We start from the raw sequence: 11,701 nt of genomic DNA on the forward strand, positions 1-11,701 counted from the left end.
ACATCTGGTGAAAATTTCATGTCATTAGCACCTCTAGTAATATATTTACTGAGAAAAATGGTGACGTGTTCAATACTTATTTTACCCGCTATATGTATTTTAATGCATGTTTTTTAACCCTCATACCGTCCTTGGGCCAAAACGAGCCACAGCTGGAACATCTGCACTGCGGCGCTCATCTCGCAACTCTCATGAAATAGTCGGAGCCGTTCATACATTTCTGGGTTTGCTGCTAATGAATTTTGACATCTTAATGAGGCTGAAATGCAGAGCCGTCTCTGAGCGTGTAATTAAATATAAAGTAACGAGGAAAAAAAACTGAACGAGTTTAAAGAATCTTAAAGAAGCCGAGGTTTTCTCTGCTAACGAGTTCAGCAGAGGAGCAGGTGGGTGTTGGTGAAAACCTGAGGTGGACCAGCTGTTTGGAGCTGAAATCTAATCTAAAATCACTGCGATTAAGATCTGTGATTCAGCTACCAGACTGTAAAAATCCACCAGAACCAATCAGACGGACCGACGMCAGAAACGCTGAATAACAGCCAAAACAAGGACATGAAATTCAAAGTATAAAAACTGTAAAAATGAAACAATCTAAACAACAAAATAGCAAATCCATGGGTACAGGCTATCAAAAGCTAAAAACTAAAATGAGCAAAATTATACCTAAAAGTACAAAATAGTGAAAAAGTAGTTAAAAGATATAACAAAACTGTAATTGTAACTCAAGCTTGAGATTATGAAAGACATCAGCTAAAAGCCTAAATTAGCTAAAAAAAAAAAAGGGTGGAGGTAAAGGTACAGTACTGTACGATCAGCTTAAAGCTAAAATTAGCAGCAACATAGTTAAAATTAACCAAACTTAATCTTTGGCTAAATGCTAAAATTTTTAAATGAGTAGCTAAAGGCTAAAGTTAGCATAATTATGGCTAAAGTTTCATACAGAAACACTCTAGCTAAACTTTAGACCATAGCTAAATGAATTAGCAAAATTGTAGTCTTAGCTAAAGGCTTGAATTAGAAAAAAAAGTACCTAATACAAWTTTAAACAGTAACTATTGGTAGTACAATATTAAACTTAGCTAAATTATAACTTATAGTTATGTTTAGCTTGGTTAAAATTAGCTAAACAATAACTAAAAACTAAACGGAGCATTGGAAGAGAAAGAYTGTTTACAAAATGTAATTTTTTTAACAAAAGTCATCAATGAAGCAGAAACTTTTGAGATTTGATTTATTAAACTCAAAGTCTGTGGTGATAAAGTGGTAAAAATGTAAACAATAAAAAATGTCTCTTTTCCCTCCCAGCATGTTTTGCTGCTCCTCTGCACCGTTTCACATGGACGTGTTTTACAAGCCTCTTCTTTTTTTTAAAGGCAGATGTTTCCCTCTGTATCTGCTCAGGGTCAGCCCTACATGCCAGCAGGAGGAACCCATCCAGGGATCCCCCCGGGCCAGATTCACCCCATGCAAATGCCGCCCAGCATCACCCTGATGGACCGCCGGCCGCCGCACGACTACCTGCCCATCGCCGTGCTCACCACCGTCTGCTGCTTCTGGCCCACGGGCATCATCGCAATCATCAAAGCAGTGCAGGTTAAAGCTCTTTTACGCCCTAAGTATCAGTTTCTGGTACGTGTTGACGTTAGACGTGTCAAAGCTCGTTCCGGTGGATCTCACGCTTCGTGGTTCCTCTTGTTTATCCATGCTGATGTCGGGCCATGCTGACCAGCGTGCACTCAGCGTGCCCCGTTACGCAACAGCACCACCGTCAGCACAACGGGACCGAATGGATTTTGTCCTCGGGGCCCGCTCAGCCAGCTGTGAGCTGAGCGGAGCTGACAGGACGTTGGACCCGTGGTCGGAGCTGCGCGGCGTCTGCAGTGAAGTCCGTCCACACACTGGAGCTGGTCGGTTCCTGATCTGCCCGGGTTAATGATTCGGGTCCTCACGCTGAATCTGGTCCCACGAATACAAGGTCTAAAATAACCAGAACCCTTAATGACCTCCTGCAGAGTAAAACAAAAAAAAAGTGGGGAACTTAGTAAACAAAAACAGCAGCGTCACWGGAAATGCTATGGTCCCAGTTAACGCAACAGTAGCTAAAAACAAAAACTAGCTTAACTGTAGCTAAAAGGTCAAAGCAGTAGAACTGGAGTTAAAAAACAAAACTAGATAAATCACAGTTAAATGTTTTAGACCAGGGCTATTCAACTAAACTGCTCTGTGGGGGCCACAGTTACTGCAGGTCAGCAGCTCAGGGGCCGAACATCCAGCAGTTAAAGTTATGTAAATAAATGATATGGTTACGTAGAGCAGGATGTATAAGCTACATGCCTGAACACATATTCAACACATAGTTACTGAATGTAAAATAAACACTAGCTGATGATGTCGAGAGGATTTGACCCTGGAGCAGGAGGACAGTGTTCCCTCCTAGTGATGTCAAACTTAGTAGGCGGGGTCAGATCTTGAAGAAGATGTTATAACTAACAATACTTCCTGGATTGAGTTGCTGAAGAGAGAGGATAAAACATGGTCCAGCTCAGCGCTGTTGTATAACTCTTTTCACATTCAAATATTGGTGTATTTTCTTTCACGTATTAAGGTAAACATGCCTAATTTCCTATTTTCTTTCACAAGTTTTACAAAGATCTGTTACCTTTTGAAATAGCTTATTTTGCTGTATTTAATCATGAATACAACATACAGAACTCTATAAAAGTAATTAAACAATATCAAAAACAAAAAGAACACATTATGACACAAATATTATTTGGACATCTCTGTCTTGAATTTTTAAACCAATTTTATTTTCACTTAATAGTTTTATCTACAACTGCTTGTAATTTTAACTGTCTCAGGTGTTCATAGAAATGGGTTTTACCAGCTTCTAGCCAAGATTCAGATATTTCTGTCAAACATGTCTATATTTAACCAATAGAAAGAGTGATTAAAGCAGGAAACCAATTGGCAGGCCGAATTTTGGTCACTCGCGGGTCGGATGTGGCCCTCGGGCCGCCAGTTGAATAGCCCTGCACTGCAAAAACTGTCATTCTTACCAAGTTTTAAAACCTTATATCCAGCCAAAAAAATCTTTTTGATCTTGTTTTGAGACTGATTTACTAAACAAGAACTGATTGTGTAGAATAATAATCTTGTTTTCAGAATGTGTAAGATTATTTGTCTTGTTAGTCTGAAAATTTGACTCAAATTAAGTCAAAAATTTYTGCCAATGGAGTAAGAAAATTTTACTTGGTAAGATTCTTGAAATAAGAAAAAATTGAGTCAAATCAAGTATTTCAAGAATCTTACCAAGTAAAATTTTCTTACTCCATTGGCAGAAATTTTTGACTTAATTTGAGTCAAATTTTCAGACTAACAAGACAAATAATCTTACACATTCTGAAAACAAGATGATTATTCTTACACAATCAGTTCTTGTTTAGTAAATCAGTCTCAAAACAAGATCAAAAAGACTTTTTGGCTGATATAAGAGTTTAAAACTTGGTAAGGTGGACAGTTTTTGCAGTGGCCTCTCCATTTAAAGCTACTGGAAATGCCTCTGACTCAGAGGCTGCTCTGGTTAATAACCTGCTGAAAATGCTGCAGATTTTGATGAAAGTAGGGTCACTCCACCGGATAATGCTCATTTCATATTAATAACGCGTTACCTCATGTTTTTCCCTTTTTTTTTTTTCTTGTTTTATCACTCAGGTGCGCACGGCGATAGCCAGAGGGGACATGGTGACGGCGGAGATAGCCTCGCGCGAGGCCCGCAACTTCTCCTTCATCAGCTTGGCCGTGGGCATCGCCTCCATCGTGCTGTGCACCATCCTCACCGTGGTCGTCATCATCGCTTCGCAGCATCACGAYGACGAGTGGGAACCCTAACTGGTCGGGATACGTTTTCCGGCTCCTTTCGGTTGTTGTTTTTTTTTAGCTGGAGGRAAGAGTCCAGCTCCCACCTACTAGTGACCAAAAATAGGAGCRGAGGTTTTGAGCGTAAAACACCGGGTCAGAGTAGAAACAAATCGTTAACAGTTCATCCAGCTTTCATTAGTTAATACAGCCTTCACCGATGTGGTATAAAAAGATGGGTCACTGCTTAATATTTTAAAAACAAAATCTACTAAATAGGTTTATTAACTACTGTTTAAATCTGTTTTCTGTTTTTGGGAGTTGAACCACGTGTAAACAGTGTAGATTTACCAGACTGTGTTCAATGGGGCGATGGATCGATGTAAACCAAATAAAGACAGTGGAGTGAGTGTCTGTTATCAGCAAGCTATTTATTTTAGATTTAGTGCACATCTTAGCTGGTTTTTGATGACGCATAATTTATAAATGGTATATTTGTTTACTTGTTTATTATCCGTTATTTATTAATCTATATCTACCCTTGCAGTGACCTTGTCYGCTGTAACTTATAGTGATTTGTTGCAGCTACCTGATACTCTGAATTGGCTTAAAGTTGTGATGATCATATTGCACTTTGTAGTAACCGGATAAAATYGCACATTTCTAGATATTCTAGCGCATGATGAGTATTAATCCAGGCGAATGGGCTTTCGGTGCAAACGTCTCACAGCTGTCGGTGGGAACGTTGTGTAAAATTTTAACGATTGTGCTGCGGTATTTTTTATTTAAAATGTCAAACAAGCTGCTGCGAGAAGGAGAAAGAAGGATGTTAAGTTATTAGCTTTTCTGCGTGGTGCATCTGTTTCTCTTTCAAACACTGTTTTAGGGCAACGTTAGACTGTGAGGCAACAAAACCCTGCATGTCATCCACAATTTGTTTCTGTTTGTCTTATCTATTTGAACTGGATGTGTGTCTGGTTTCTACAATGTAGCGCGAAACAGCAGCAGTGCTGTTGTCTTTAACACAGCTGCAAAGTGACAGTATCAGCTAAACCTAAAAAAAGTAAGGAAATTTGTGTTTGGTTGATTATTTCTTTTTTGTAACAATGGGCCTCATGCAAGAACCGTTCGTACGCACAGATTTGTTCTTAAGTTGTGCGTACGAGTGATTTAGGAGAATTTGTGGCATTCACCAATGTTTTCGTATTCTAAGATTTTTTTCAGATACGAACAAAATTCACGAGTGGTCCAGACCTGTCGTATGTTTTACCAGCAGTCAGTCTGCTGTTATCAGACAGGTTTTCTTCATTAATAACTTTATATTTCGTTAGTTTGAAGATATTTTGAGTTGAAAATAAATTACACTCCGTAATTATGTTGACAATAGGCTAYTCTGCTTGAATTAGAGTTATAATTTTAAATGTAATAATTTAGACTTACAATATAAATTGTCCGTCCGTCCATTTTCTGCCGCTTATCCGGGATCGGGTAGTGGGGGCAGCAGGAGACCCCGCTCTCCCCAGCGACACCTTCCAGCTCGTCCTGGGGGGCTCCGAGACGTTCCCAGACCAGAGGGGATACATAATCCCTCCAGCAAGTCCTGGGTTTTCTCCAAAGTGCCAGACTTATTTTGAAAACATTTTAAAATGCTTATTTCAAACCCGCAACAGAGACCACCTGCGACCACGCAGCGCGCGGGGGGAGAGGGGGGGGGTGTACGGTGCGCAGCGCCGTGTCTTCTGAATAAATGAAAATGATTTAACACAGTTGTTTATACTTTTAGCAGCTCTTTTTATTCCACAGCTGACCTGCTAAAAATGACAGATTTTCTTTTCTGGATCTCTGACAGACGGACTTCAATCTCTGAACTCGTAAAGTTTTTCTTTTTAGTTTTCGCTGTCATTTTTCATGAATGGACACTTCCTTGTATCTGAGGCAGGAAACACAGCCTTATATGGTGTTTTTGGGGTGGTAATTATGCTAATCTCCTCTCGCGTGCACGAGCAGCTGGATAGAAAAGGTGTAAATTACGAAGCTCATTTACACACTTTTCCTGAAGATAGAAGAGTTTGTTGAATGACGTGACATGTTCGTACGAACCCTTCGTACGAACAAAAGTAAGAGAAATTTAGGATAAGAATACAAACATGTTCTTGCATGAGGCCCATTGTTTTTATCTTGGCAGTGGTGACCATGGTTCTGCTAATCAGCTAACAGCTAAAAGCAGAACTAATAATTAATTTAGAAAATGTTTTTTGGATGTGTTTTTACCAACTTTAAGTCCACCATATATGTGTAGCGTTAGTTTGCTGTGCCCACTGCTTCTCGGAAATAAATCTTATATCAGATGTTGCTGTATRTGGGTCTTCCACATGCCACTGAGGCCCTTGTTTGGTAAATTAATGATCCAATCAGCACCAAACAAGAGTCTTTCATGAGCGCAACCCACAAATGTGACCCCATTTTTAAGGAACTGGTTTCATCTGATAAAAGATTGATGGCCAAAATGTATTGTTACAAAAATAAAAACTAAATTTCCTACTTTTAGTGCGAAACCTTATTATTATCTAAATCTTTAGGGGTTTTGAAATGAATGTTTCCAGTTGGAAAGAAGAAAAATATTATAGCACTTTTGGAAAAATTGATACCCATATCACTGAACCTAATTTTCTACTGTTTCCATATTTTTCTGTGCTGGTCCATTTGGTGAAGGTATTAAAAAAATCTAAAGAGATCTTTATGAATCTAGTTAGTTGAAARTGAACATTTAATTAAAAATATGTTGTTATTAAATGCATATGTTCAATTATTTAAAAAAAAAGCATCTGGGCTTACAGAGACAAGGTTAAGAAAATTTAAAGTCATCTTCTAAAATAATGTTTGGAGAAAAACTGTGTTAAAAAAACCTACGTATAATCGATCAAATTTACTGTATTTTATTGCTTTTGACAAGTCAGTATTTTAAATAACGTACAACTCATAACATTTATTTCTATTAAAAAGTATATATTTAATGCTCATAAGCAAGTGTTTGAGGAGCTAGCGGCTGTTTTTACGTATTTCTCAGCTTCCTGTTGCTAAAATAGCAGCTGCAGCTACACGTTYACACAAAAGTGGTTTTGATTTTATTAGATTCTGCAACAACTAAAACAAAAAAGAACAAAAAAAGCCAAATAAAATATACCTCTAAAAATGTAGAGCATATACTTTAATTTAAGCTAATTCCCTGTTTTAGTTTTAGTTTTTYCTCTGTTTAAAAGCAGGCCCTGTTGTTACACAGGCAGTGATATTCAGTGTGTAAATGAGGCACGGCGCTGTTTGATGTTAGTGGTGGGCATGGTTCTGCTAATCAGCTAATATCAGAACAAAATTTTTCATTTAGTGGATTTCGTTTAGTGTCATCTTAGCRTAGCAGTTAGCAATTAGCTGGTTAGTGTTAGCTGTGCCCACCACTAACAGAAAGTCATGCACTGAGAGGTTTGCAGAATTTAATTTTTGTTTTGTCACACGAGGTTAGGATACATCTTCCTGTGAGCTAACAGATTATTCTTTTATTTCCTTTTTTTATTGTTTTTAAGTTCAGAGTGTGTTTTTGAGCTTGTAAATTTGAAGGGTTTATTCAAAGAGCCAAAGCTGTGTACATGTGGGGTTTATTATTATTATTATTATTCTCATGCTCTTGGCTGTTACATGCATCGGTTGTTTCTGAACTCATTTGTTTGAGTAACGAATAAAAGAATAATTCTGGTTTGTGAACGACACCTTTTTTCATTTCCTGGTCTCCATCCTCTCTCTCGGTCTCGGTGGCGTCTCTTCTCCCTCATCACTAAGATGCTATTTATAGTTGCCCTGTTTTTCTTTCTCCCCACTCTCTCTCTTTTTTTCCTTACTCTGTCAGAAAATGATCCACAGAAGCTCTCACAATCTTCTGTTTTAATCACAGGAGGTCTTGTGGGTTTTTGTTTGGCAGCCGCTGATTATTTTATGATAATTACACAGACTCAAACCATGCATTAAAGCCACYATGAAAGCATTAGAAAACCAGTCAGCTGTCATTGTTTAATTTCTCTTGTGGCTTTAATTGAACAAATATTATTTATCTCTAATTTTGATTTATCACCTCAATCAGTTAAACATTATTGGGTTTGTGCTCAAACTGCTGAACGTATCTTTTAATAAAAACTTGGTTTACCTCCAACAGAAARCTGGAATGAAAGTAAGAGGCAGCAGAGCCAGACAGTTTCTGGACCAACACAGATGGCCGTTTAGATTCCAGAGGAGCGCCGGTGTCTCTGAGATGGTTTAACTCRGCCCCTCGCTGCCCGCCTCTCTCCTCCATCCATGTGATGTCTGAGCCTCGGGGTCAGACACTCCGGCTGCTGCGCTGTGTGTGTTTGTGTCGACCTGCTGCATCCTACTGCTGCCATCTCAGCTGCAGCATCAGGATCGATGATGGGCCGAAGGCCGGTCGTGTTTCAAGATAAGGGGAAGCTAATATTTCAAAATGTATGAATCTGATTTTTTTTAGTTGTTTTTGGAGGTTTTCAGTTTATTTTAGATTTGTTTCTTATCAGTGTGCATTGCCAATGCAATGCACACTATTGTGATTCGTTTCCCATCCAAGTCATCTCAACTTTGCCATGCTTCTCCTCCTGCATACTTTGTCCTAGAGCTGCCATTGTAATTTATATCTGTRAAGCCCCTGTGCCAAATGATGGCYATGCCTTWTGKTGMCTGTAAAACTTATAGTTTATGAAATATTAATGTTTAATGAATTAYAATGGCAGTCAATGGAGCCTTKTATTGGTCCAATACTGCCCCCTGCTGCATCTACACAATTTGGTACTGCACCATAGTTTAATATTTCAACTCAGTAGTTCAGTGTTTACAGTACTAATATGATTGTATTTTGATGTTTTACTATAATATTGTCTTACTACTGCTCTATTTTTGTAAAATTATGCAGTTTAGTGTCAATAATTGTATTGGCAAGGTAAACTCTTTCTGCATACATACAATCCAAGCCCTGGGATTGTCCTCCGCCACATCTCCTATAGTGCCATGGTGAACACTGTGGGATTTCATTCAGGAGATCAGGGTTCAATCCCAGCTATGAACAAACTGTTTCAGTAAAACTACATAATTTCAGTTTGTTATACTGTGTTGTCACACAATTATCCTAATTACAAACACCTGCTGACTTGGCAGGTGTTTGACTGATAATAATTAGAAAACACGTGAACTTGGTCACACTTCATTTTGCAAGTCCAATGCTGCAGGCAAAGCCATGCTGCATGGCAATGCACACTTGTTTTTACATTGTAAAAACTCGTCTAGTTGTTTTCTATGCGTTTTTGTTTTTCCCCAGTGCTGTCACTTCTCTCCTTCAGTCTGCTTACAACCTCATCTTCTGCCCCGCCCACTCGCACCTGTTCCCAGTTGTCAGTTTTTTAAAAGCTGAAARGTACTAAGTGTACAACTAAATTTCAAATAAATGTACAGAAATACAATTAAAAGTAAAAGTGTTTTACTCACTGATGAGTTGCAGTGAGTAGCCGCCATCTTTAATTCTGAACTCCCACGTTCCGACATRGAATTTCCCCCATAAAAGTGTTTCAGTTGAAATTTACAACTTGTAAGTGGGAAATCCCCACTTCCCAGTACAACTGGGCCACAGCCAAAGTAGCCAACTGAAATGCAGTTGTAGTGTCCAAGAGTGGGTGGGCCTGTTCTCAGGAATGCACAGATGTGATGTCGCTTGGTTTTTCCAGCTTCAGAGCTCGGCGCATATTACCATATTAGGAAGAAGGTATACCGTGACAAAATTTATGGTACATCTGTGAAGCCTAACCTTGTACGCCCCTGCTCTTCGCCTTTGTTTTTCATCTTCCTTACTTGATGAATCATTTGGTTTGAAGGCCACAATTCGGTTTTTGGCTGTAATCTCCTGGACTGCAAAATAAAGATTCTTGCTGTTCAACCAGCCTGTTGCAGAGTTTCTCTCTTCATTGAGCAACAGCAGTTCCACTTCAACCAGAARACGTGGTTATTTTCACCTCACAGTGAAGTGAAGAATTTACATAGTGTATTTTGCCAGCTCTCAAGGGCCACATAAAATGCTGTGGCGGCCCACATTTGGCCCGCAGGCCTTGAGTTTGACTTGATTTAGCTCCTTAACAGTCTTTGTTCTACCTGTGAGCAAAAACAGTGCAGTTTCTGCCTTTAAACATTTCTAGGGGGTTTTCTTTTGAAAACAAGGGTGTCAGATGACTTCCTCTGTTTCTTACCTTTAGTTTGACACCCTTACAAAAAATACACAAAAAACAAATGTCGAAAGGCTTTTAATGAATTTCAGGGGCAACTGTTTAGGGGTTAAACAAAACCCAAATAGACCAGACTTCTGGATATTTTCTAAACTTGGAACAAACTACAGTATGTATAAAAAAACTGATTTTTAAACTATCTGTTTAAAACATTTCCCTTAAAAAATAAGACTTTTGCAGCATTTGATATTGACAAATTTGTATTTTAAAATTGTCATTTGTCTGTTTATGTTGCTTTTTAAAATACAAAAATAAAAAAGGTAAAGAAATGCTGAAGATTTTTCTAAACTTGGAACAAACTATGTATAAAAAAAACTGATTTTTAAACTATCTGTTTAAAACATTTCCCTTAAAAAATAAGACTTTTGCAGCATTTGATATTGACAAMTTTGTATTTTAAAATTGTCATTTGTCTGTTTATGTTGCTTTTTAAAATACAAAAATAAAAAAGGTAAAGAAATGCTGAAGATTTTACTTAAAGTGTTAAAGCTGCCAGATCAGCGTTACAGTATATGTTGTGAAAATAATACAGTACATAAGAAGTATGTGTACGAATATCTGCACCACTTCCTACAACCATGTAAACCGTTAGCAAAAACAGCTAAATTCAAACAAACAAACCTACAGCGTAAATATTTGTGCAAATAATTTAAACAGCAGTAAATAGTACGAACAACTGGGATTGTCTTGTACAAATAATGCTCCACAGCAGAGATTTCAGCAAACATCCAGGTGGTGCCAACACAGAAAAACAGCAGCTAATAAACAGCGTTAAGGTCCAAATGGGCCCATGGATTAATCAGAACAYGGTCAGTCCACTCTGGCTCCAGAGAAAAATGTTCTAACGTGTCAATTTCCCTCTGAAGCCTCCGGCTGCTCTTAAATCAGTTTCAGGCTCTGAGCTGCTGCAGTTTCTCTGCTTCGTCACTGAAGGATTTTATTTTTGATGTATTGGCAGAGGCAGACGGGGGCGGTGGYGCAGTGGTTATTGCGGGTCCGCAGGCGGTAGTTGGACGGTCCGGACAGCTTCTCGGACATCAGCAGCTTCACATAAACCGCGCTGTACGTCATCAGAAGCTGGTGTGCCTTAGCCTGAGGTGCACAGAAACACGTTCAGGTGTGTTTTTTGTTTTGTTTTGATGGTTGTATAAGATGTGGCTACAGGTCTATCATTCAAGGAACGACTCTCACCTGAGCAGATAAAGAAGCTTCAGGGACCAGGCTGAAGCTGGAAGTGATTTTRGTGCCCCCTGGTCGAGCAGATGACGTCACCTCCTCTCTTTCCAGCAGAGGCCTGCTTTCATCCAGTTCTTGTTCGCAGTCTGAGCCCTCGTGATCGACGACCTCAGGGTCGGCAGGAGGGACCTCGGACACCAAGACGACATGCGACATCCTGCTCTTCAGCTTGTTCTGATGAAGATAAAAGGAAAAACAAGACTTTAAAGGGGCAATATTATGTGTTTGTCAGGCATATATTTTAATACTATACCATAATAAAGTATCTATGTCACCTTTAGTTG

The 11,701-nt window shown here is 38.9% G+C and overlaps 2 protein-coding genes across 3 annotated transcripts in view; one reads left to right on the forward strand and one right to left on the reverse strand.

Annotated features, from left to right (window-relative positions):
* prrt1 (proline-rich transmembrane protein 1) overlaps nucleotides 1-4,989 on the forward strand; it is a 10,248-nt gene extending 5,259 nt beyond the window's left edge. The window contains exons 3-4 of the mRNA XM_014013086.1: nucleotides 1,402-1,593; nucleotides 3,715-4,989. Coding sequence (XP_013868540.1) covers nucleotides 1,402-1,593; nucleotides 3,715-3,891 — 369 coding nt within the window. The 3' untranslated portion in view covers nucleotides 3,892-4,989. The remainder of the gene's footprint in view (nucleotides 1-1,401; nucleotides 1,594-3,714) is intronic.
* Nucleotides 4,990-10,638: 5,649 nt separating this feature from the next.
* tmem268 (transmembrane protein 268) overlaps nucleotides 10,639-11,701 on the reverse strand; it is a 22,915-nt gene continuing 21,852 nt past the window's right edge. For both annotated transcript variants that reach the window (XM_014013088.1, XM_014013089.1), the window contains exons 8-9: nucleotides 11,373-11,591; nucleotides 10,639-11,273 (exon numbers count right to left, since the gene is read on the reverse strand). In XM_014013088.1, coding sequence (XP_013868542.1) covers nucleotides 11,106-11,273; nucleotides 11,373-11,591 — 387 coding nt within the window. In that variant the 3' untranslated portion in view covers nucleotides 10,639-11,105. The remainder of the gene's footprint in view (nucleotides 11,274-11,372; nucleotides 11,592-11,701) is intronic.

The sequence above is a fragment of the Austrofundulus limnaeus genome, unplaced genomic scaffold (assembly GCF_001266775.1).
Source record: "Austrofundulus limnaeus strain Quisiro unplaced genomic scaffold, Austrofundulus_limnaeus-1.0 Scaffold98, whole genome shotgun sequence".
In the NCBI taxonomy this organism is placed as follows: domain Eukaryota; kingdom Metazoa; phylum Chordata; class Actinopteri; order Cyprinodontiformes; family Rivulidae; genus Austrofundulus; species Austrofundulus limnaeus.